This window comes from Petaurus breviceps, unplaced genomic scaffold (assembly GCF_028583685.1).
Source record: "Petaurus breviceps papuanus isolate PSGF00001 unplaced genomic scaffold, PetGlider_PUasm1.0 181, whole genome shotgun sequence".
Lineage (NCBI taxonomy): Eukaryota > Metazoa > Chordata > Mammalia > Diprotodontia > Petauridae > Petaurus > Petaurus breviceps.
The window spans coordinates 11,883,417-11,911,247 of NW_027185784.1; the positions used below are offsets into that span (position 1 = coordinate 11,883,417).

At 37.4% G+C, this 27,831-nt stretch overlaps 1 protein-coding gene and 1 pseudogene across 1 annotated transcript in view; one reads left to right on the forward strand and one right to left on the reverse strand.

The window, feature by feature from the left end:
- The window catches only part of TNPO3 (transportin 3), a 125,308-nt gene that overhangs the window by 28,687 nt on the left and 68,790 nt on the right, over nt 1-27,831 (reverse strand). The window contains exons 6-11 of the mRNA XM_069087182.1: nt 19,836-20,011; nt 18,742-18,880; nt 12,222-12,368; nt 8,284-8,391; nt 5,718-5,809; nt 2,967-3,106 (exon numbers count right to left, since the gene is read on the reverse strand). Coding sequence (XP_068943283.1) covers nt 2,967-3,106; nt 5,718-5,809; nt 8,284-8,391; nt 12,222-12,368; nt 18,742-18,880; nt 19,836-20,011 — 802 coding nt within the window. The remainder of the gene's footprint in view (nt 1-2,966; nt 3,107-5,717; nt 5,810-8,283; nt 8,392-12,221; nt 12,369-18,741; nt 18,881-19,835; nt 20,012-27,831) is intronic.
- LOC138160579 (lysoplasmalogenase TMEM86B-like) lies at nt 21,838-26,858 on the forward strand (annotated as a pseudogene).

The window sequence follows — 27,831 nt, forward strand, 5'->3', positions numbered from 1 at the left end:
TTATAAAACTTAAAGCCCTCTACAAATGTGAATTACTGTTACTATTATACTGAGTAATATCTCAAATAATGAGATTGCGATTGTCTAAGAAGCATACAAATATAGCAGATCACATAATCATATTTTTCAGGCCACAGAATTATATGGTAGAAACAAAAACTGTTAAACAGATCTACACTATGCTAATTCTAAAATGATAAAGAATATGTGTATCTCTGTCTTAGTGCCTAGCAAAGGACCTTGCACAGCATCTAGCAGGAAGGGGAAAAAGGAAAGGACTAAAGCCAGGAACTAAATGCTCAAAGAACTTTTAAGTTGTCTAATCTGATTCCCTCATTTTACAGAGAGGAAATTAAGTCACAAGGAGGGCAAGTTATCCAAAGCCACAAAGGTGTGAGGATCATTAGGTCAGCTCTGACCCCAGATCTCCACCCAGTGCTCCTTCCATGATCCCACACTTTGTGTATGTAACAAGAAGCTGTAAAAGCCCACACCAACCTTTCCTCCTTCCTGGGAGGGAGATCAGTATAGGTATCTCTCAGTCTGCTGAAGAGACAAAATGAATTTCTGTAAAAATCTTATTTTCCCTTCCCATCTTTACAAAATTAGGTATATTTAACAGAAAAAGCCCCTGAGCCTGGGCGGACAAGTTCATGAGGAAAAGTTATGATGGCAACCAGATCTGTAATCTGCTTGAGCGCCAAGTCAAGTTCTACAGTGTTCCAACAGCTCAGATACAACCTCTTTTGTACCCCAACTGAGATGACTATGACAATCTCCAGTCTCTCCCCACCACAATGTTCTATATTTTGAATCACTTTAAATCATGTCACAACCCTGCTGTATAACCTAGAATGCCCTTCAAATTCCCATTAAATCCAAACTCCTCAGACCACACTCAAGAAAATTACACTGTTTCTAACTTTACCTATTCAAAAATATCTATTACTCTACTCTTAAGAGGATAGTCTCTACCATAGTAAGAGTAGTCTCCTTAGTCCAACCCCCAACTCTATGATCTGTCCTGTGCTCATGCCTCAGCCAATGGTCCCTGACCCAGAAGACCCTCTTCTGATTTCACTGGCAAGTCAATGTCTGTCTACCCATCTTTTACAAGCCAGTTAATAACCTACTAATTCCTTAGAAATTTTTCTGATGAGTCCTGCGCTTCAAAAATCCTTGCTTTCCTTAAATTCCTACATTTATAGTCTTTACCACACGGCACAGAACCTGATTATATAACAACAATACCTCACATTTTTACAGTTTTATAAAACCCTCCATTCAACCATCCTATGAAACGGGTAGTATCAGTACTCCCGTTCTATAGATGATGACACTGAGGATAAGGGAGGCTAAGTGACTTGCCTATAGTCATACAGCAAAAGAACCAGAATTCAAACCCAGGTCTTCTGACTCTAAGGTCAATGTTCTCTCCATTTGCTCTGCTACCTCTCTCCATCTCTTTATTCTCTACCTTGTTTCAAGTTTTGAGTCAACTAACCAAAAGTTCTTCAAGAGCAAGACTATTTGTCCCTTCCAATTTGATGATACTTCTCTATTCCCTTGTGCCCTGGGGAATTCTTGGCAGTCTCTATAAAGTTTATAATTCACTTCTCCATGTCTGGATTACTGTAATTGCTAGTGTAGCTGGGTCCCTCAACTCCACACACACTGAGCTCTCAGAACTTTGTCTCCCTCCTCCTTTCTGGATATTTAGGATGTCTAATAGCTCTGAACTGTGATATCTTACTTTGTCATTAGTATAACCATCTAACATATGGTGTACTGAAGTTCAATGTTTCAGGTTCTGTAAAATTAATCATTTTTCAATTGACTTTATAAGTTTTAAATTCTATATATACAGTTTACTTAAAATAATAACACCTATACTGATCCCAAATAGATGTGAAAAATATGTATTCAAAGTCACATGAATCAAGTTCAAATTCTATGACCATTTCCATAAAAGAGGCTTGGACTACTGTATCTGGTTATTAATGACTACCTCAACGATTATTTTTCAGTAAGCCCAAAACAAACACTAAAAGAATAGGGATAAAACTAAGGCAACAGAAAGCTTCTATTACAACTCCATTTTCTAGTCTAATATTCATTCAATTAAAAAGGGGGGGGGGCGGTAGGAAGAGGGTACCAGGGTGGCTAGGTGGCACAGTGAATAGAGCACCAGCCCCATAGTCAGGAGGATCTGAGTTCAAATCCAGCCTGAGACATTTAACAATTACTAGCCATGTGGCCTTGGGCAACTCAACCCCAATTGCCCTACCTTCCCCCCTCCAAAAAAAAAGGGGGGGTGGGAAAACAGTTAATGTAGTGAACACAAAGGAATCTAAAAACCTGGGGTTCTCAGCCCCAATTCCACCACTGACTATCAAAGGATCTGAATAACCTTGGACAATCACTTAAAATCTCTGGGCCTCAATTTCTTTAAACGAAAAATAAATGAACTGGACCAGATAATCTCTAAAGCCCCTTTAAAGTCTAAAATTCTATATCGTTTTGATTTTGTTTTTAAAATCCAATCAGGTCTAAATATGCGAGAAACAAATGGAGAACTCACAAAATTCATCAGTTTCTTCTGAATAAACTCTTATTTATCTAGAGCATGACATAACACATTAAATGGGGGATTTCTTCAGCACTTATAAGTCTCCTCCCTAGTTTGAATAAATAAACTGCTACTGAACGAAGCCTATTTTAACATGGCTTCTACATTAACATAAAATAGTATCAAATTCTTGTGTTCAAGTAATTTTAGGCAGAATGTTTCCTAGTTTAGATATCTTTATCAGGAAAGATCTTCCAAGTCTGTAAAACGTTTAACTGATTAGAAGACTGACTGTACTTAAGTTAATTGGCAACCACAATTTTTCCCTTTTAAGAACCTGCCACCTTAGAAAAAAGGTAGCAACACAGTAGAGAACCTTCCATAATCTCAGACTTACCAAGGAATTGCGGGTTTCGATCAACCACTTCACTCATCTCTCCCACTAGCTCAATGCTGGTGTATCGGACAGCTGTGTGTACGGTCTCTGGGAGACGGACAACTCCTTCTAGGACCTCCACAAGTGTTGGGTTATTTTCCCTGAGAACAAAAGGGAAATGTTCACCGTTACTGCACTGAGAGGTGGTATCCTAGTCAAACAATAGGCAGTAATAACACCCATTATCTCTAATGAGATGATCAAAATGGAAAGACAACTAGACTAAAGCATTTGTCACTGGATGTCAGGGTTTCCTAAATCTTCCTAAAGGAAGAAGAAATGAAATGAAATGTTTTTGCTCTTGGAGCAGCATTCTTCTTGTCCATTCTATTTGCTCTTAATAGAGTACCTGAAAAAGTAACCCCACAAAAACTAAATTGAGGTCCTTCAAATAGAGGATTTAGCTTTTTACTGTGATAAAGGCCTATTTAAACTTATCTCAGAAATATTTCTTTAGCAGAGATTCTCTGGGAGTTCCTATTATTTGGTACCGTGAATTTTAAGTGCTAGGAAGTATGAGAAGTTCACCTTTTTGTCAGGATGACTCAAGAGGAAAGAAAACAGAAAAGAGATTAAATGGAAATGCTCTGAAATGGTACTCCATGCACAGTTGGCTACCAAGTTCATGATTTCAGCTCTTCAAGTATGCTGATTCTTACAATCCAGTTCTCTGGATTGAGAAAACGAGGGCAAGAAAACATCAGATTCAAATGTAAAAGAAACTTTTAGAAAGTTTATTTACTCTAATATGGAAATGTTTTACTTGATTGGATATATATGACCTATATCAAATGCTTACTGTCTTATGGAGAGGGAAAATAAAGAGGAAGAAGGGAGAAAATTTGGATGTTAAAAATTGTCTTTACATGTAATTGGGAAAAAAATAAAATACTTTACATGTAATAATAATATTACTATTAATTAATAATATATAATATAGAACCTGTTTATAGTATACATAGAATAGAATAGAATATATAATACAAATAATTATGAATTAATAAAAATTATTTTAATAATAAATGAAATAAAAACAATAAAATATAAATATGTAATAATAATAAAGTACTTTACAAGTGGGGAAAAATAATATTTTAAAAAAGAGAAAGTTTATTTAATCATGAAACTATCATTTTCTAATTCTCTTAATACCCTAAATTAGAGCAAGTTCATTCCCTGCTGATAATATTGTAGAATTCATTCTTTTATGCAGAAAAAGAGATAACAGATGGAAGTAAAAGTTGATCAGGATGTAGCTGGAAGAAAAATTTAATTCGAAATCCACATTTTCAATGATCTCCTTCCTAGCTCTCCTAGGGAAAAAACTTAAGTATTACTAATCACATTTATATGCTGCTATGAAGGTTACAAAGCACTTTCTCCAAAAGGACTCTGTGGATTAAGTCATAAAAGTAGTTTTCCTCATTTTACAGATGAATCATGTGAGGCTCTGAGAAATTTAATGACTTGTCCATAGTCAAACAATAAGTACATGCCAAAGCCAGCATTCAAAACCAGGTACTAATTCTATAATTGAACATTTCTCCTAGTATGCCACAGGCCAGTCTTATATGTCTTATAACTGATGCTCCATACTCACCTATCCCAACAAATCAACATTTTGCAAGTAGTAAGAGAAAGTACAGGCCTCAGACTTAATTAACACTTACTAGCCGTGTGACCTTGAGCAAGTCACAACCCCAATTGTCCCGCCTCACCCCCTCCAAAAAAGAAAAAAAAAGCAAAAGTACAGCAACAATGATATCTACTTATCTTCCTAAAATCTCACCTACAAAACTCCTATCAATAGAGGCTTCAAAATGGATCAAAAAACACAAATCAAAGAAATGGATCAAAAAAAGTTAGTCTTTTTGAGTCTAGAAAACCCCCAACAACCAAAAATAACCTACTACTTAAAAGTCCTTCTAAATGACAATATTAATTTTAAGTCCAGTTTTATATGTGACATGCAATTATGCCAGATGTACAGAAAACTTCAGATGTTATTCATCAAATTCTGAAAAGTAGCCATGAATATAAGGGTCCAAGTTTCCATGGGCATCTGCACTCTTTCACTATGCACTACAGTCCTAGGGAGAGATGATCAAATAGAGACAGCCGATCTCAATAAAAGGCAACTCTGATGTATTATTCTTTCAAGTAAAACAGTTCAAAACATCCATACTTTATCTCATCCATGCTAACAATGTCACCATAGAGAGTCAGCAAAGAGAGTATTCATCCTCATTTTACAGACGGGTTGCTAAGTATCTAAAAGGATGACTAATAAAAGCAAGTCAGTGACTGAGTTAGGACAAAGACCAAGTTTTATGACTTTCTCATTTGATCTATTTTTTAGATTAAGACTCAACAATTTACCACACAATCAAAACAGTTTATCTTTCTACATTTTACCCTTGGAAGCAAAGCAACACTTGTAATAAACAACTAGGGAAAAAGAACATTTATTTAACTAAGGAAGGGGAGAATAGCCTATTATGCTCAATTTTACTGGGGAAATGGATACTTGAGATGAAGCAATCAATATATAAGGTAGAGAGGCAAAGAGGAAAATGATGAGTCGCTCTTCACATGCAGAGATTTTGGAGTTTTCTGAAGACACACACAAATAAAAGGAAAATCAAGTGATTCCAATCATTCTCCTACATTCAGAGGTTCCTGCAGAAGGCTTATTTATAGATAGATACTCACGGATCAACACTCTTGGCTATAGAGGCCATGATAAAGAGAACCGCTTCTGTCACCTCCCAGGGTGGGTTGCCTTCTTTCAGAGTAGAATATAACTAAAGGAGAGGAGAGATGAATCAGAGATCCATTTAAAGAAATACAAGTTTTTTTTCTAAAATATTAAATCAATGAAAATATGCCCAATATACCAAACTCTCTTGTTGATAAAGCCAAACAAATCTATTGGTGGGGGGGGAGAAATCAGAATGGTCTTCTAATAACAAGAATGTTATTCTTAATTTCTCAACCTCACTCACTAGGATGTTTAAACTACTACTCTGGGATATGATGTAAAACATATGAGTATACCCCATGTCCACTGAGTGTCTATGGTGACACTGTTATGATAAATAAGGTAAAGTATAGGGGTCTTGAACTACTTTAAAAAAAGTATGTCAAAGTAGTCTTCTATTGAAATTACCTATCCCTATTTAGTTACCTCTTCCAAGGACTGTGATGCACAAAGAAGAGTACAGATATCTGCAAAAACACAGACCCCTATTCATAGCTTTCTGTGGTTGTTCAGTCATTTCAGTTGTGTCCAATGCTCCATGACTCCATTTGGGGTTTTCTGAGCAAAGATGGGTTTGCCATTTCCTTCTCCATCTCATTTTACAGATGAGGGACGGAGGCAAGCAAGGTGAAATGACTTGTCTCGCGATCACACAGCTAGTGAATGTCTGAGGCCAGATTTGAACTCAGGCAGATGAGAATTCCTGACTTCAGATCTAGCACTCTATCTACTGAGTCACCTGGCTGCCCTCTATTCATGGTTCCTTTGAGAATTTGATGAATAACATTTGAATACTAAGTGATGAATAACAGACATATGATTAATAATCATTTGATTATAACATTCCTAATACTATGTGAAAATCACTCTCATACAGATGTCTTCTTGGGCAAGTAATTCTGACAGAACCAAGATACTGTAAGGTGGGGCTAATAAAAACACTCATATAAAATGCATACAATATAAATGCTCAAAATCTATTTACTTGCTCAATATCCTATTCTGTTAAGTTTATCCATATCACTATTGTCTTAGAATGTAAATTCTTGGAGGCTAGGGAGCATATCTACTTGTAATGCTATATAATGCAAAGGACCATATCTAAGCATTCTCATGGAGTTAAAGAGCTGGAGGAGACTCTAGCTAAGAAATAAGATAGTCCAACCCTCCCATTTCATAGATTAGATGCAACTAGAACTCCTTAAGGTATCTGTATCTCCAGCTCCAGGAAAAGTCTGGTACATAGCAGATACTAGATAAATGCTGAAATAGGATCTAGAGCTGGAAAAACTAAGGTTAAAAAACACTGCCCAGGATCATAAACATAACAGAAGTGGGAATGAATCCAAGATTTATAACTCTCATTTAAATTTTATGATACCACGTTGCTCTTTAAGAGTACATTAGAAGTGATTTAATGCATTCCAATGAATGTCATTTTTTTTAAGGGGTGGATTTTACTGAGTATAGGATTAGAGGATTCCTTTGTGATTATTAAAATAAATAAATCCATTAAAGACAGAGCTCAAAGAAGAAGCATAATGGCCTATTCCAGTAAGAAAAAAAAACTAGAATACTTATGTAAAAAGTTTTGGAGAGGGGCAGCTGGGTGGCACAGTGAATACAGCACCAGCCCTGCAGTCAGGAGAACCTGAGTTCAAATCCGGCCTCAGATACTTAACACTTACTAGCCGTGTGACCTTGGGCAAGTCACTTAACCCCAATTGCCCTGCTGTCCCCCTTCCAAAAAAGCAAAACAAAAAAAGTCTTAGTGCAAAATTCTATGCAGTTAATTCTATTTCAGCCTGATTCAATAATTCAAAGACTTTATTCTTTATAGTAACTATTCCAGGTGACAAAGATGAGCACAAGTATACCATTCACTTCTCATAAGCAAAAATATTGGAGCATCTGGGTGGGGCAGTGACTAGAGCACCAGCCCTGGAGTCAGGAAGACCTGAGCTCAAATCTAACCTCAGACACTTGACACTTACTAGCTGGGTGACCTTGGGCAAGTCACTTAACCCCAACTGCCCTACCTTCCCACCTCCAAAAAAAAAAACTTTAAAATCAAAAAAAATATATCAACTATCAGAGACTTAGAGTACTATTACTCATCTTCCAATTCAGGAGAACCATGTCTAGGATGCAATATGACCACTTGGAAACTATTTAATATCAACAATAGTCAGGAGAGTGAAAAGAAGACAACACAAGTTAAATTTATAATCAGGAAAGTAAGCCCCTTTTATTTGTTAGATGCCAAGTCTCATAGAAGTTTCTAGGGCTTTTGGTAATCAGAGATGACTCTGGCTTTTACCGTAGTAAAGGAATATCTTTTCTAGATGGGCAAATGAAGCTGCTCCACTTTAATACTAAATTAAATCACCCAGTTTCTAAGTGGTTTAGAAGAAATACCAAAGATAAAAGAACAGACACAGGGCAACTGCATAAGACAAAACCAAACATAATCAAAGAAACTCAGTAAGGTTAACAAAATTGACTGAATGTACTCACCTGAGAGAAGCATTCCATAGATCCAACCAGGAAGATCAAGTCTTTCACCAAGTCAGAAACCCTCATTCGAAATTCCCCAAAGTCATCAGTCTCTTCAGGGACTCCCTCCTAAAAGTTCAAAAGAGGAAGAGTTTGAGGTTTCCCCTTACCTCTCTGAAATCAAGAATCAAGGCAAAGCTATAAATAACATAAAAGCTTGGAATACTGGAGTGGTTTGCCATTTCACCAACACTGGAGTTCTTTCAAGATGTTTAGGCAAACAAAAGTCACAACAACTCATTCTCCTAACTTAACAGCTATTTCTTCTATACCATACTCATTTCAGTATGTATCTTTCACATAAGAGAATGGGGAATCTGGGATAGGGAAGAGATAACCTTGGGGAAATGACCTCCAAAATACAGAGGACAAGGATCTAAGACCAACAGGTTCATTGAAACTTCAAGATATATCCTGAATTGTAAAACAATCAATCCTCATAACCTGACACAAATTTTAAAGCTGGAAGAGACCTTAAGGATGATCAGTTGTTCCAACATATATGTTTTATTTCTCCTAATTGTTTATTACCTTTTCCTCCTACCATCGCTCCCTTCTGAAATAATTTAAGCCCCCACAGAATAAATATACATCGTCCAACAAAACAAATTCCCACATTAGCCAAGTCCAGACACACACGTTTCATTCTGGATTTTAAACCCATTGTTTCTCTGGCAAGCAGTAACTGGTGTGATTCATCTTCAGTCCTCTGGACTCATAGTTTATCAGAGGACTTAAAAAATTTCAAAGCTGCTTTTATATATAAAGTCATTGTGTAAACTGCTCTCCTAGTTCTACTCACTTCATTCTACATCATTCATAAAGGCCTTCTAAATTTCCACTGACGCTCTCCATTTCATCATATCTTATGGCACAGTAAAATGCATGTCATATGCCACAAGTTGTTTAGCCATTCCCTAACAGAAGCATCTCCTTACTTTCCAGTTTGGGGTACCACAAAAATAGCTGCTGTAAATATTTTTACATATGGATCCTTTTTCTTTAATCTCTTTGGGGTATAGGCCTAGTAGCGGTATAGTTAAGTCAATATATACCCACAGTTTATTTTGGGGCATGGTTCCTAATTGTTCTCCAGAATAGCCATACCAATTCATAGTGTCTGTTTTCCAAGATCTCCAACATTTGTTATTTTCCTCTTTTGTCATCTTTGCCAATCTGATGGGAACACTGTTCTAATTTGTATTTCTCTAATTATTTCTGATATGGAGCGCTTTTTCATATGGTTATTAATAGCTTTCAATTCTTCCTTTGAAAACTGCCTATTTGTATTCTTCAACATTTTATCAAATGGAAAATGGTTCCTGTTCTTAAAAATTATAATCAGTTACAAACACACACACACACACACACCTTTGAAATAATATTTTTGTTGGGGAAACTTGCTGCATAAATTTCATCTTCTCTTCTAATTTTAATTTGGCTTTATGCAAAAACTTTTCAATTTTATAAAATCTAAAATTGTCTTATTTATTTTCCATGATTCTCCCCTATCAATATATGTGAAAAGTAATCTCTCCCTTGCTTTTCTAATCTGCTTATTATGTACCTTTTATGTCATAAGCCATGTCTCTACTATCTTGGCAAAGAATGTGAGATGTTGGTCTACATCAATTTCTGCTAAATTGTTTTACAGCTGTCTTAGCAGCTTTCTTCTCAAATAGTGAGACCTCATCCCAGAAACCAGTGTCTTTGGGTTTATCAGAATACCATAGTCCTGGATTTGCTTGTTTCTGTACGTTGGGTATCTAAGCTATTCACTGATCAACCTACTTTTTACTCAATACAAAATTATTTAATAATTACTGCTCTATAGTAGTTTGAAATCTTCTATTGAGAGCTCCCTCCTTGTCACTTTCCCTTCCATTATTACGCTTAAGATTTCTGTTCCTTCATACAAATTTCATTTTTTTTCTCACTCCAGGAAATAATTCTTTGGTAGTTTGATTGGCATAACAATGAATAATTAATTTAGTTAGTATTGTAATTTTTATTATATTGGCTTCATTTACCCATGAGTAATTGGATATTTCTCCAATTATTTCTGCCAAGAATGTTTTATAATTGGATTCATATAGTTCCTAGATGTGTTTTGTTAGTAAACTCCTAAAAATCTTAAAACGTCTGTAGCTATTTTGAATAAAATAGTTCTTTCTAGATGATCCAACTCTGCTAAATTTGTTAATTATTTCAATTAATTTTTGGTTGATTCTCTAGTGTTTTTTAATTATCTCAAAAAGCAGTAATTTTTTCTGCTTATTCCCTAAACTTTCTCCATTACATATAATGTTTGCTGTCCGTTTTAGATAGATACATTTACAATATTAAGGAATGGTCCAGTTATTCCTATGCTTTCTAATTTTTTTTTAAAGAACAGGTACTGGATTTTGTCAAAAGTCTTTTTTATATCTATTGACATAACACACATGATTTTTATTAGCTATATTATTAACATGATTGATAATATTTATATTCCTCTTTATGTGAAATATGTAGAATGCCTGAATATTGTATATAATAGTATATAATTTTTCTAACATGTTGTTGTAGCTTATTTGCTAATATTTTATTTATTGTGCCAAGAGATATTGGCCTATAATTTTCTTTCTCTGCTTTGTCTCATTCTGGTTTTATGAATCAAAGTCAATATTTGTATCATAGAAAGAATGCCTTCTTTCCCTATTATTGCAAATAGTTTATAAAACAGGCCAGAGAAATGAAATGACATAATTGTCCCTTAGCACTTAATGACAAAATTGGGATTTACCCACTCCTATTCCAGTTCCCTTTCCACTATACTAAGCTGCCTCTTGCAAGAGGTAAGAGACTGTCTTTTATTACTGTTTCTGAAGGCACCTATCTCCAGTTTTTTAAGTCCCTTCTCCAAACCCTACTTTCTTGGGTCAAGGTCTTCCAAAATTACTTATTCTTCCTTCATAAAGGCAACTGCTACCAAGGAAAAAACCATGAAGTTTATAAAGGACCAAAAAAAGGGCAAAAACAAACAAACAAACAAAACAACAGGAGAAATAAATAATCTCCTAGTTATAATTACTTTTCCACCCCAATATATGTTGCCCAAACTAGGAATTTAGACTAACAACTTTGGCAGAACAAAGGGTGACTCAAGTTACTTCTAAGTAAAGAAGAATATTGTTGCAGAAGGAGTAGACTGAGAATTAGATGTGGATACTAGTTACAGTTTATATTAACTGGCTATATATGCCCTAAAAATTAGCTATTTACTCTGTATTTTTTCACCTGAAGGTATTATATAAGATAATTCTTTGGTTCCTTTCTTGGTTTTAAAATCCTAAGGTTTTCAGGTGCCATTTAAAAAATTTAAGTTAAAGTATGGGTCAATAAAGGAACAGAACAGCTAGTTTCAATGTTAGATTTCAAATTCAATTTACTCAGATTTGATTTGGCTGTTTCTTAAGCATCATGCATTTACCATTCTGACCACTAAGACTCAGGAGAAGAAACATAACGTACTCAAGGCACTGAAGGTCCTATGATGAGAGCCAGAGGTCCCTGCAGAATCACAATTAGCTTCAGAAAATTGTAAGGAGTCCCAGAAAAAAATTTCAAAGAGCGAAATAAGAGTAAGCTTGAGGTGGCATTCACATAAGTCAAGAGGATGGTGTCTCAATGTTTAAAAAAATCCTCTTAGAATACATTTGTATGCCCAATATCTTTTTTTCTAGACAAAGTAACCTTTATTCTACCTTCTTCAGGCCCTTTATTGAAAACAGTAGAGTAACAAGGGATCTAGGAATACCATCACCTTTGCACTCCATCCTCTAGGTCCCTCTCACAACTTCATAAAAGAAAAGAAATAAGAGAATGGGAGGCAAAAATAGAAGGAAGTTAAGCCTTACATGGTCTGGTTCCAGTTGACAGTGTCTAGCCAAGGCATGGAGCAGACGCTGGATATAAGCTTTGAAAATGCTATGAATAACAGCATCATCTGTTTTGTACAAATGCTCCCCTAGTCGGTACCAAAAGTTAAACGATATCTCCACCACCTATTGAACAAAAAGACAGAGTAGGTTAATAGGATACTGTAGATCTGAGAAAACAAGTAGAATGAGAGATGCCATGGCATTTCTTGGGGATTTGGAGAATAACACCTGACTGGTTTCTAAGTAGCAAGATATGAAATAAATCCACTTTAAATTTCATTTAGATTTAAAATGAATACAGAATTTATTAAAGGTAATTTCACTACAAAATCTCAAGTGGAAAGCTCCATTTTATTCGGAATATAGGGAGAAAGAAGGAGTTGTGAGAGAAATGAGTAACAAAAGAAAGGAAGCTACTCAATTCATATAACATAATATACAAGAACAAAAGTCATTCCCAATAGATAAGTGGTCAAAGGATAAGAATAAACAATTCTCAAAACTATTATCCATGTGAAAGAATCTTCCAATTCACTAATAAGAGAAATGTGAATCAAAATCTGAGGTTTCACCTGACACCCAGCAAACTGGATTATCTAAAAAGAGTAACTAGAACATCCATACCCTTTGAGTTAAGAGATTTTCACTGATAATACATTAGCACTTTCTATAGTAGCAAAGAACTGTTAATAAAGTTAATGCCCATCAATTGGGTAATGCCTAAACAAGTCCTGGGACATGATGCAATGGAATATTGCTGTGCTGTAAGAAAAAATGAACAAGATGAATACACAGGAAAGTTTATATGAACTGATGCAAAATGAACAGGATAGGAACAAGAAAAAATATAACACTACAACACTGTTAATGGAATGAACAATAACAAAACACTTGAAACTGAATGCTGTAATATTATAATGGAAAAGCTTGGCTCCAAAGAAGAGATATTAGAGGATACTTTCTTTCCTTCTGCACAGAGGTGTGTAACTATGGGTGTGGAACACTGAATATAGTGTCAGGTGTTTTCAAAGTGTAGATTACGTTGCTAAACTGGGGAGAATTTTTTTTTTAAGAGTAATGCATTGCTATCAATACATTTTTTAAAAAGGTAAGTAAGCCATTCTCCAGCAATATCTATCACCCACCCTCAAAAATAGCAGACCAGGTCACTTCAGGCCCAAAATTCCAGCTGGTATCTTCACCATGTAGAGAGTGAATGCACATATTTAACCAAAACAAATCATTCTACTACCTTATCCATAAACCACAAAAAATGGCTTTCGAAGTAGATCTGGAATTCTCAAGTTAGGCAAAATAACATGGAAAGGGAAAAATCTACAAACCCTACATAGGAACTTCCTAATATCATTTCCTATATCAGATTCAATTCAACAAGCATTTATGAAGGGCCTACTGTACACAAGGCCCTGTGTTCAGCACTGAAGATACAGGAGTAAAAACAAAACAGTATTGCCTTTATGGTGAGCAAAGGGGGGAAGAAGTGAGAAAGAGAAAGAAGAGAAGGGGCAGCTAGGTGGCCCAGTGAATAGAGCACCAGCCCGGGAATCAGGAAGACCTGAGATCAAATCTGGTCTCAGACACTTAACACTTACTAGCTGTGTGATCTTGGGCAAGTCACTTAACCCCAAATGCCCTGCCTTTCTCTCTCCAGAAAGGAAAAATAAAGAAAGAAGAGGAAGATAACCTGTATAAAGATAAGCAAGTACAAGATAATTTTCAGAGTGAGGAATCACTAGCAACTGGGGAAAGATTCCCTGAGGAAGTGGCACTGGAGCCTAGTTTTAAAGGAAGTCAGGGATTCAAAGAGATGGAGTTCAGGAGAGACTATGGTCCAGGTAGGAAGAGAGGAGAGAGAATGTCAAATTTGGGAAAGATGTGGCAAGCCAATTCTACTTAGCAACTAAGAGTACCATAGCAAGAGTAACATAAAATAAGTAAATAAAGGTAGGTAGAAACCAAATTGTAAAGGCTTTAATGACAAGTCTGAGGAGTTTATACAAGGCATCCCACTCCATTCCTGCTTTAGTCTAGCTTCCTAGGTGTCTACTAGACACCCCTCCCTGGATATATTATAGACTTCTCAAACTCAATATCTGAAACCTTAGTATCTGAAACAGACTTTGCTATGTTTTGCCTATTCTTCCCCCATAACTTCCATAATTCTGCTGAAAACATCACCATAACCTTCCATTCACCCAAGTTTTCAATCCTAGAGTGATCCTTCATGTTTCCACCTCCATAACTTCCAGCAGCCGCACCGTTCTCTCTAGTCACATGACCACCACTCTATTTGAAGTGCCATCCTCTTGCTTGCACTGTTGTAATAGCTTCCCTGGTTCAGATAGTTTCATCTTTCTAAATACTCTTCCATAAATCTATTACAGTAACATTTCTAAAATATAGTGTGACATATTACTTCTCTGTCCCAAAATCTTCAGTTGCCCCCTTTTGCCTTTAGGATTTTACACTAGATTTCCCAAGTCTTAGAACAATTTTAGTCTTTAGTAGCAAGCACACCATATTAACTCAATGGCTATTACAACAATCCAAACAAGAAATGACATGGCTTGAAACAGGATAGCACCCATGTGACTAGAGAAGGGTATGGATATTAGATGTTGGAGAGGGAAAACCAACAAATTTTGCAAATAAGGCTAATGTTTAATGTGAAGGTGTTTGTAAAACTTATATTTGACCGCATGCCGCCATGAGGGGAGAGGGGAGAGAAGAGGGAGGGGGAGAAAATTTGGAACTCATTTCTGGATTTTGGGACCCAGGAAGTGGGAGTGCGTGGCTTTTACCCCCGGAGCGAGAAACCGCTGAGACACTGGCACAGCCTGCCAGCGCCACATGGCGGCTTCAGCTCCTGGCCTGCAGAGTGTAGGGGGACCAAGCACCAGTCTGAGGGGTCATCGCTCTTGCTTTAACCTGCTTGGATCTGGATTGCAGTCTAGGGTGGAGGTCCTGGGGTGTGTGTCCAGCTTGCCAGAGCGTGTGGAGACCTCAGAGAGGGCACCCATCTAATACCTCCGGCAGCTGAGAAAACCCCAGCATTTGGGACGAAAACTCCCCTGTCTGGTGGCAGAGTCCTACTGTGGCAAAAAGCCCAAAAGTCAAATCATTGAGTGGCAAAATGAGCAGGCAAAAGAAACAAAGCAGACAGAAGATTCCAACATTACACTCCTATTTTGGGGATAAGAAGGAGCAAGGCATGGAACAGGAGGAAAACAGTGAAGTCAGAACTCCTGCACCAAAAGCTTCAAAGGAAAATATGAGCTGGTTACAGGCCATAGAGGACCTTAAGAAGCAGATAAGAGAAGTGGAGGAAAAATTGGGAAGAGAAAAGAGAACAATGCAAGAAAATTATGAAATGAGAGTCAACAGCCTGACTGAAGAAGATAATACCTTAAAAAACAGACTGACTCAAATGGCAAAGGAGGTTCAAAAAGGCAATGAGGAGAAGAATGCCTTAAAAAGTCGAATTTGTCAGATGGAAAAAGAATCTCAAAAGCTCACTGAGGAGAATCATTGCTTCAGAATTAGATTGGAGCAAATGGAAGCTAATGACTTTATGAGAAATCAAGATGCGGTCAAACAGATCCAAACAAATAAAAGAATAGAAGGCAATGTGAAATACCTCATGGGAAAAACCACTGACCTGGAAAATAGATCCAGGAGAGATAATTTAAAAATTATTGGACTGCCTGAAAGCCATGACCAAAGTAAGAGCCTGGAAAGCATCCTCCAGGAAGTCCTCAAAGAAAACTGCCCTGATGTTTTAGAACGAGAGGGCAAAATAGAGCTTGAAAGAATCCACCGATCACCTCCTGAAAAAGATCCCAAAAAGAAAACTCCTAGGAATATTATAGCAAGGTTCCGGAATTCCCAGATTAAGGAGAGAATATTACAAGCAGCCAGGAAGAAACAATTTGAATATTGTGGAAACACAATCAGGATAACCCAGGATCTGGCAGCCTCTACACTGAGGGATCGAAGGGCCTGGAATGTGATATTCCGGAGGTCAAGGGAGCTGGGATTAAAACCAAGAAATCACCTACCCAGAAAAACTGAGTATCATGTGGGGCGGCCAGGTAGCACAGCGAGTAAGAGCACTGGCTCCAGTGTCAGGATGACCTGGAGATTGAATCCTGGGCTCAGACACTTAGCACCCATCCAGAAACACCTGGCCATGTAACCTTGAGCAAGTTACTTAACCCCAATTGCTTAGGGGCTGCCAGGTGGCTCAGCGAGTAAGAGCACCAGCTCCAGTGTTGGGATGACCTGGAGATCAAATCCCGGGCTCAGACACTCAGCACCACACCCAGAAATAACTGGCCGTGTAACCTTGAGCAAGTTACTTAACCCTGATTGCTTAATAAAAAAAACAACTGAGTATCATGTTTCAAGGGAAAATATGGTCATTCACTGGAATAGAGGACCTTCAAGCATTCTTGATGAAAAAATCAGAGTTGAATAGAAAATCTGATATCCAGATACATGAAGCAAGAGAAGCATGAGAAGGTAAACAGCTAAAAGAAATCATAAGGAACTTATCAAAGTTGAACTATTTATATTCCTACATGGAAAAACAATAATTGTAACCTATGAAGCTTTTCTCAGTATGAGAACTGAAGGGAATAGAAATACACACACACACACACACATATGTCTATATAGAAGGGTATAGGGTATATGAGCATATGAATACATATGTGAATGTGTGTATATATGTGTACAGGTATACATAGATAGAGGGCAAGGACCAATTTAATGACAAGGAATGATACTGAAAAGGTGAAATTAAAAGGTGAGAGGAATATAATGAGAGGAGACAGGGAGAGAAAGAATGGGGTAAACTATCTCATATAGAAGAGGCAAGGGAAAATGGTTACAATGGAGGGGAAGAACAGGAAGGCAAAAGGGAATGGGTCAACCTTATTCTCATTGAATTTGGCCTAGGGAGGGAATGATATACACACTAAATAGGGTATCTCACCCTCAGGAGAGCAGGGGGAAGGGGATGAGAGGGGGGATGGTGGAAGGGAGGGCAGGCTGGGGAGGGAAGTTGGAAGCACCCACTTTTGAAAAGAGACGGGATCAAAGGAGAGAACAGAACAAGTGGGAGGTGGGATAGGAGGGAGGGAAATACAGTCAGTCTTTTACAATATATCTGCTATGGTAATGTTTTGCATTAGCCACACATGTACAACCTATACTGAATTGCTTATCTTCCCAGTAAGGGTAGGTGACAAGGGAGGAAGGGAATGAATCTGGAATTCAAAGTTTTAAAATCAAATGTTTAAATATATGTATATATACTATTGTTAATACTATTTTACATGTAATTGGGAAATAAGATACCCGTGTTTCCCCGATAATAAGACACTGTCTTATTATTTTTTTTGGACAGAAAAACACCAGAGGGCTTATTTTAATGAACATTGACAGCAATTTTAATAAACAGGTAAATGTGAACAAAAAAATGTACCTTTATTCTATAATGAATTCAATAAAGAACAGGATGACGCACTCACTGCTGCAGCTCTGATTGGATGCAGCTTGGAGCGCGGCATGCATTTCATGGGGCGGGGGGGGACGGGGACGGTGCATACAGAGGGTACTGTAATGTAGTGTGTAGAGCAGGGGATCACCTTCACCACAGTAGCAATCTCAATAGGGCTTATTTTCGGGGGAGGGCTTATTTTAGAGGAATCTTACACAGTAAGGGGAGGGCTTATTTTCGGGATAGGTCTTATTATCAGGGAAACACGGTATACAGGCACTGGGGCATTGAGATTCACCATGCCCTACTGGAAAAGTCAAAGGGGGTATGGGAGAAGGTATGGGAGAGAGCAGATTGGAAGAGGGGATATCCTGTGGGACTGCTATTTTGGGGTGGTAGGTAGGGGAAAAATGGGGAGAAAATTTGTAACTCAAAATCTGGAGGAAATAAATGATGTAATCCAGAAGTTAATAAAGCATTTGGAAAAAATAATAATAAAAAAATTAAAAATAAATTTAAAATGAAGTCTAGACAGGGGAATAAGGAAACTAGAACAAGGTCTGTTTCAAACAGATTTGAGTTTGAGAATTCTACAATATATGCAGGTAGAGATATCTAGCAGACATCTAGACAACCAGACTGGGAGAAGAAAGATTAGGGCTGCATATATTAATTCTGAAGTTATCTGTATAGAGATTTTAGCAACTAAAGAGTTACTTTTAAACTTGAAAAAAACAGTTCCAGTCAACAGGTAACTGGAATATCCAAGCACAGGAGAATATCCAACCTATACCCTTGGGTATCTCAGAGAACTGTTTCAGTCCTCATTCTGAAGGAGAGTGAACACCACAGCAGAGTTACCAAAGGAACTTCTTTAACACATAAATGTAACTGAACCCAACTTTAATAAAGTCAGCCGGAGGAGCTATGGAGTTTGGAAAGGATGACTTGCTAGCTCTGAGATTTTCTTACCTCATACTGGGGATGGCCAGCACAGATGAGTAGCAGTTCCAGTGTTCGAAGATCACCTAGCCCCTGGCCTGGAGTACAAACAATTTTTTCAAGAAATGTTTCACACAGTTCAGTGAAAACTCTGCAGTAATTCAGAACCCTGTAGAAGAAAAGGATATAAGTACAAAGTCAGAAAGCAGGGTATGGATACTTATATACACAATTCACAAAAATACTGAAAATAAAACTTTTCTACTCAAAAACTTTCAGGTTACAGATTTCCTTATGTTGAACAAAAATATTTTACCATCAAAGAAAAACAGGCTTCAACAATGTAAAAGAGGGCAGCTAGGTGGCATAGTGAATAGAGTACCAGTCCTGGAGTCATGCGGACCTGAGTTCAAATTTGACCTCTGATACTTGATACTTACTAGCTGTGTAGTCTTGGGCAAGTCACTTAACCCCAACTGCCCTGCCTTCCCCCCTCCAAAACAAATTTGAAACAAACAAAAAAACAATGCAAAGGAAATGGAAGTAAGAGACTCTTTAGACTAAAGTCAAATTATTGACTACACATTTTGTTATATCCTCAACTACAGGCATCTCTGGGTACATTTTATACATAGGCATGAGCATATCAACTTTTTACAGCAGTCAAAATCACAGAGACTTTAAAATTTTTTTTCACAAATTATATTCTCAGCATGTATTTCTCCCTCTTTCTGGCTAGGCCTTACTTCACCATCATTTACATTTTGTGAGGCTATGGACCACCTTCAAAGCTTCCAAAGACTTCGTATTCCTGGGCTTGATGAATCCCTGTTGTCTGAGATTTCTGGTCTCAAAGCCCTTCCTCCTAAATAAGGAGCTCAGCTCTAGAGCTATAAGGGACCTCAGAAAGCATCTAGTCCAATCGTCTCATTTTATAGATAAGGAAACTTGGACCTAGAAGGCATAGGATTCAATGGGGCATACTAAAGTATCTTCAGTGGTCCATATATGCACAATTCAAATAGACAATGGATAGACTAAGAGTAAAATGTGGATAATAAAACAACCCAGAGGTACAAGTAAAACCACCTTTCCATCCAACCTTTTATATGCAATCAACTCACTTGTCTAAGTCTTCACGGGCCACAGCCATATGATAGGCTGCTTCCAAAGTCAAGACCCCTTGAAAGAGTTGCAGGGCCAAAGGTAAATTGGTCTCTACATTCTCAATGGCATAGAGGGCTGAGCACACACAATCTGATGCTGCCTCATGCAAGTTAGATGATGTCTTGTCCTGTTGCTGGGAGATAGCATTAGAATAGGGAAAGGGAGAAATATTATTACTAGATAATTGTTTAAAGTACAGGAAAGTGATCATAATTGTTACTGAATAGTATACTCAAAATGTGTATATAATTGTCTAACATGCATACTCTTAAGTTCTCTCTCAAAGAGCTACCAACTTATGAGAACAAATGCAGGTTAAAAGACCTATCAAATGTCTTGGACCTGTTTCATTATCTTTTCTACAAACAGATTCATGATCACAATGGCACTATTGCTACAAAGAAAATTACTAGAATTCTAATAAAAAAATTTAATGTGGGTTTGTTTAGAAAGATACAGACTGGACTTATTTCTGAACTGAAATTTAATGACACTGCATTATAAAATAAAAAGGACTTTTTTTTAAATGGGTGGGTGGGGCACTTCTAAGTAAATAGTGGAGACTTTAATATTGTTAATTTGTCTAAGTTTCCCTTACAAATTACAAACTCTAGTTAATATGAAAAATTCAATAAAGGTTTGAGGGGGACACAAACATGTATATGGTTATATCCTTACAAAACTAATGAACTGAAACATCTGGTTATTGTATGAAATGGAACATCATTCAGTTACATCCCTCAACATCTCCAATACTCATTTTTACTATGCTGAAGGTATGAAGTGTTTGAACTACCTGACACATCATCAAATTTAAACACAAATAAAATAGCTTATTCACTACTACCCATTAAACCAATTGGTAGAAAGGAAGGAATATGATGAACTGTAATCTATAAACTTTTATAGATTTTTAAAATTTTTAAATCGGCGAAATTTCTCCATTAACTCTCCTCCCTCCTTATTCTCAGATAATAATAAAAAGAACAAAATCCAACAAAACCAATATATTAAAAATATAAACAAGCTGGACACCTGTGTACTTCCCACCTCTACAAACGAGAGGGGCAGGAGAGTCTTCTCATATCTATTCTTTGGGGCCATGCTTGTTTTTTAATTTTATAACATCCATGTTAGATTGTTTCATAGTTGTTCTTTCCATTTACAGTGCTGTAGTCATTATACAAATTGTTTTCTTGGCTGTTTCCTTAATTGTTATCAGTAGATATACATCTTTCAATGTTTCCTTATATGGATAATATTTATCATTTCTGACAGCACAGTAACATTCATCATGTTCACGTAAAACAATTTGTTTTGACATTTCCTAACTGATGGACAGCTATTCGGTTTCAGTTCTTTTCTACTACAAAACTTTGGTCTATGTGGATGTCAGGGAGGGGGTTGGAGGTGAGGGAAAGGAGGGCAGGCTTTCTTCTTATACTTTCTTAGGTATATACCCAGTACCAAAATCTCTGTCAAAGGGTATAGATATTTTAACCACTTTATTTGCTGAATTCCAAACTACTTTCTAAAATGGTTGCATTAATCCACAGCTCCATCAACAATCACTAATGAACCTATCTTCCTAATAACTATTATCATCTTTTTTTATCTTGGCCAATTTGCAAGGTGTGAGGTTAAACTTCAGGCTTATTTTGATTTGAGTTTCCCTTGTTACTGGATCAATGATTTAGACCATTCTTTGATATGATTATTAATACTTTTTAATTTTTTTTTGAGAGGGGGAAGGCAGTTGGGGTTAAGTGACTTGCCCAAGGTCACACAGCTAGTGTCAAGGTTCTGAGGCCAGGTATGAACTCTGGTACTACTGACTCCTGGGTTGGTGCTCTCTATTCACTGTGCCACCTAGCTGCCCCATTTTTAATTCTTTTGAGAATTATATTTTTCATACCTTTTGATTACTTATCTACTAAAGAAAACACTCCCCCATACATATACATTCCACTACCAAATGCTTATATATCTTGCATAAAAATGAGACTAAATTAATTTCAAGTTATCTATTCACTATCTCTTCTTTTGTGCTTAATTTGGAATTTGTTAGCTTTCTAATTTTTAAAAACGCATATTCAGTTCACTAATCCTCTCCAATTCAATTCTGTTAACATGCTTTTTGGGATATAATTTCTCTCCTGAGGCCTGCTTTAGACACATCACAGAAATTTTGTTATATTGCTTTACTGTTACTATTTTTCACATAATTATTATTTCTATGATCTATTCTTCAAACCATTATCTGGGATTTCCTTGTTAGAAAGGGACTATAAATCTTCTTAGCTCTATTTCATCTAGCAATTTATTCAATTCTGTATTTTCCCTTGTGTTTATCTTTCTGTTAAATTTCTCCAAAACAGAGAGATTACTGCATTAACTGTCTGCATATTTTTGTAATTCACTTAATTTTTCTTTTATGGGTTCAGATACTAAGGCATTTGGAGAATACAAATTTAAGATTGATATGGTTTGTTATCTCTAGTTCTTTTCAGCATAATGTAGTTTCCTTGTTTTGAATTTTTGTTTTTTGCTTTCTCCCACAGGATCACATCAATTTCTTGCTTTTATTTCTGGATTTACAGAGTATGTAGCAAATTTTGTTCTATTCTCTCTGTTTTATTCTATGTATGTCTTTGCATTTATAGGTGTGTTTCTTGCAAACATCAAATTTAAGAAAACACATCTGTTATTTTCATTTTATTGGACTGTTTAATCCACTCATAGTTAAAGTTGAGAATTATGCTTATATTTTCTTCCATTATTCCAATTCCTTTCCTTTATTTTTGAAGGTCTTCCCTCAGGTTGCTTGCAGAATTTATTATTTGTCATTGAAATATGTGTCCTAGAGTGGCAATATAAAGATGCCTCCACCCTCGCCTCCCACTTTGGAGATCTGTAGAATATTCTGATTGGCACTTTGTTTTCTGTGTCCACTAGTTCCAGACTGTTTTCTTGTACTATTTCTTGAACTGTCATATTCAGGTCTATTGATTTCTCATGTTCTTCTGGGAGGTTTATGATCCTTAAGTTTTCTCTGCACATCCTATCTTTTAAGTATTTTGCTTGTTAGGGGCGGCTAAGTGGCACAGTGAATAGAGCACCGGTGCTGGAGTCAGGAGGACCTGAGTTCAAATCCGACCTCAGACACTTAACACAAAAACTAGCCATATGACCTTGGGCAAGTCACTTAACCCCAATTGCCCTCCAAAAACAAACAAAAAAAAAGAATGAAATATTTTGCTTGTTTAGCAATTATGCGTTCTTTTAAATTATTGCTTTTTGCTTTCTTCCCAACTGAATGTTTTCTCACATCTCTGGAAAGACTTGCTACCACGGATTCATATTTTTCTATTCTGTTATTTCTGCTTTCACAAATCTTATTTCTCTAATGAACCACTTAGGGCCATCCCACTGTGTTTCTGTGATCTCTTGGGAAACCACAGGGTCCTGTGCCTAATGGGGTGTTGATTCATTTTCCTTTGTCTTACAATAGTTATTCAGACATTTTTGGACTGATTCAGATGTTTTGGAGGTCCTCTTCTTGCCTTAGCATCTTACATGTTGGTTTATCTGCTTGTACTAAACATTTTTAACTGTGTCATCCATCTCTGGAGTTCTGAGGTCTCCCACCACATTCTGGTACCCTGACTCAGTTACTTCCATTATTTAGCTGTTTAGCAGTATTGCCTCTGGCAGAGTACAAGTCCATTTTCCTATACCTACAATTCCTCCACAAAGGGGGTGGGGAGGGCAGAGTTCAGTTCTGCAGTTAGTTGCCAAAGAATGATGAAATGAAGGTAGGGCAAAGGCATGCTAGTAAAGACTAACAGGGTGGCAAGGAAATTGCTGAATGGATCCCAGATCACTAACTCATGGGTTCCATTGTGTTGCTCTGCCATAGCATGGAGGCTAGTGGAGAAGGGGTTTAGTGAATTGAGGATGAGGCATTAGCCTTCTCTGCTGTTAATTTATCAGTTTGTTATATCATTAAACTTTCTGGTGTCTTCAGTCTGTGGAGACAGTTACAATTTATATCTTACAAATAATTCTTATGTTGGGGAATTTTGAGAGTTGCTATGGATTGGAAAAAAAAATGTCTAGTCCTCATCTTTTTAGCCATGTGACCACAGCAATGGTGAATTAAATTTTAGTTTTAAATTTCTACATCTAAATTGTCTCAGTCCACTCCATGAGGAAATTTTGCCCTTACATGTATCCTTTCTTTTCAGCATGTTTTAACCTCTCCATTTGCATTCTCATTCCCCAATCTGCTTTGAAACTTGTGAAGTTCTTCACTTTCATGAACCTTTCACTTAACACTGCTGTCCCCTCTAGGTAATATCCAATTTTTTTGTCCTCACAATTTCTGAGGTAGAAAGAACTCAATTGGCTTCAATATGACCTATACCCTTAAAAAAAAAATCCTCCTGACAATATACCCCCAAAATTGTCACTCCATTTACCAAGGCAGCCCATTCTACAGTGGTATCTCTCTAAGAATTAGGAAATTTTTCCTGACTCAAATGGATAAATGATCTCATTGATTTAGGAGGTCCCTCTAACAATGATGATCATAAGCCACCCATGCCCATTTTCCACATGTGGCCCTAATCTAGGTCCTCCCAAGAGTGGGCTCCAGAGGGTCCATATAACATGCTGATGAGCTTCCTGAATTTCTCCTGACATCACAAGGTCACCAATGAAGCACTCTGGCCATCTACCTGTCTCCTCTCAATCCAGTCAGATGACCTGTCAGCACCTTTTTCTTTCTCTTATATAATTCTTTGCTAACATCCTTTACCATGTTCTTCTCTGGAGTGCCTGGCCACTTATATTGCTGTACCCTGCCCATGCCCACCATATATCTCTTTATTGCCCTCTGTGATACTTATCTTTAATTCTTTAGAAGAAGTAATGTTGGCAGACAGCCACCCCAGAGAAATGTTTGTATTGAAAAGATGGGGCTTTGAAGTTATGAGAAGCTTAGGTCAGTAAAAGTACTTTGTAATATCCCAAAAGCAATCCAGTCCTCTATTCTCCTCCTTTTTAACTGTGGGTCAAGCTCATTTTCCATATATATTGTCTGTCCCATATATAAATATTTTTGGAAATCTATAGGATGCCTTATTTAGATACATGTTGAAATGTGAGCAACAGACATTTTTCATCTATTTGGAATGAAATTTCTCTCAACCAAAAGGCATCTTATCTTCATTCTATGAAGTTGAATCTTTTTTCATAATGAACCAAGAAGTAAAACGGGAATTATACTCCCCACATCTATTATTAGTCAATTGTAAGATGATAAAGACATGGTCCATTACTGAATATCGTCTGTGAAAGACTTATTCCCTACTAATACCTTCACCATATATACCCTTCTAGTTTGTACATAAATAATTCTCATAAGGAGGGAAAAGAGTAGGCATGTAGGTTATTAGCTGTTGATACTTTTTAATCAACTCTGTGGTGGTAGTGGTATCTTTTTTTGTTTTGTTCTAAAATCAATAAGGTCCACAGTGTCTGCCTTAAGTGGAGGGTGTCCCCTTTAATGGATGTCTTCCTTAATCAGAGGGCGTCTCCCTTAATTGGAGGGCATTTCCCTTAATTAGTATCCTCCCATGCAACAAGTAATAAAAAAGAAAGAGTAAAAAAGAAATAGAGAAATTATACATGACTAATTAACACATCAGTTGTTTTTGACAGCCTTTATAATATTCCATAATCAACATCCTTTACCTCTGCAAAGAAAAAGTGTGTGTGAGCATTTCCTCAACTCTTATCCTTGGTAACTGTAATCACATTGTATTCAATTTCATTTTTTTCTTTCCATTTATACTGTTATACTCATTGTATACACTATCTTTCTGGGTCTGCTTACTTCATTATACATCAGTTCATATATTTCTTCCAATTCTTTGAATTCTTCATATTTGCCATTTTGCTATAATATCCCATTACAATTGTATAATACCACAATTTGTTTAGCCAGGTCCAAATAGATGATTTTTCACCTGGTTTTCTGCTAACATAAAAAGTACTGTTATGAGTATTTTTGTTACATGGGAAATCCCTTCTCCTCATTTTTTACCTCTTTGGGGTATATACCTAACAATGGGATCTTTGGATCAAAAGGTGTATACACACACACACACTCCAATATACATATGATTCCAATGGTCCAAGCCTGAAATCACAATGATTAGAACCTAGTTCTCATTCTGAGGTCACAGAATTGTAGGAGTGCCTGGACAAACATGGAGGTTCACAGAAGGGAATCTGGGAAGAGGCTCACTCCAGATCCTCTGTTCCAGGCCCTGAGACTGGTGCCTTTCTTTGCCTCCTGTGCCCTCTGCTTCCTCTTTTGGCTGCCCTCAGACAAGCCTAGCAAGGCAATCCTGCCCATCCTCCATCTGGGTCTTTGTCCATAACACTGCCCCATCAGGGCCCTATAGACAATTCATCTGCTACACCCTGGGGGACATTTTTCTCACCTGACCGAACCAGTTCCTCTTTGGCATGGTAGCCTTTGCCCTGGCTCACCTTTTATCTCATGGCCCTGGGCTGGCTCCCAATCTGCCTGGTCCTGCTGGAGCCTCTTTGGGCTCCTACAGTTTCACCTCCCTTCCAGCCTGAGTCTCCTTGTGGTTCTCTATGTGGCTATCCTGGGTCTGATGCTGTAGTGGGTGCTAGTCCAAGGGGGACCTGCGGCATTTGGCAAACTATTGTTGAGCATCTTGGACATTGTCCTGGCCCGGGACACCTTCAACCGACCCCTGCCTCCAGGCTGTTTGATCAACATGGTCACTATTATGCTGTCCAAGCCATGCTGGTTCTGTCGACAGTGGAGGGCAGGACCCCCTAACATGACTGAGCTCAACAAGCCCCCCTCACAAAGAAGACAGACTCCAGGGAGGAGGTGACCCCCTGGCCAGGTCCTAGCAGATCAGTGATTTAGAGCTTGGTACTTGGTCTCTTCTCCAGAACCCCCCCCTACCCACCCATCACTTTCTGGAGCTGCTGGCCACCCCTCACCCTCCCAGTTAAACACCTCTCAGGGCAGATCCTTTTCCCAACCTCCCTTTGATTCTGAAGCACCCTCCCCCCTTCACAATTATTCACAATGTCTCTCGTTCCCATGCTTTCCCTCACTTATCTGCAATTGTCCCCCCAACCCAGCCCCATCTTGATGCTTTTCTTCTCCTTATTCATAATCCCTTTGGTTCCAATACTTACTCCCCACTTCCCATGAACCCTTAGACTGAAATTTTTTCTCCCCACTACCCACAATTCTGATTCTTTTCTCTGTTACCCATAATCTCCCTGTTTTGAATGCTTCTCCTCTCTCCATCACCCAAGATGTGATGCCTGTCCTTCCATTATCCACATCACCACCACATTTCCCTGACCCTTAGTAAAACTGAGATTGGAAACATGAAAAAACTGCTTGAAAATTTGTTTGTTATGACCAGTAAGTTAGCTTGACAAAACTAAGGTCTCTGCCCTACTTCATTTTGTACTCCAAGATCAAACTTGTCTGTTATCCCAATTATCTTTTGATTTCCTATTCTAGCATTCCAATCCCCTATGATGAAAGAGATTTTTTTGGTGTTAGTTATAGAAGATGTTGTAGGTCTTCATAGACTTGATCAGCTTTGACCTCTTTGGTATCAATGGTTGAAGCACAGACTTGTATTACTGTGATACTGAATGGTTGACCTTGGATTTGAATAGATATCATTACATCATTTTTGAAATCATATCCCATTACTACTTTTCTTACCCTTTAGTACTGACTGTGAGGGCTACCGCATTTCTTCTAAGGGATTCTTGCGCACAAAGTATATGTGATGATCACCTGTATTAAATTCATCCATTCCCATTCATTTAACTTCACTGACACTCAAGACAACTGATGTTTAATAACCCTTCTCC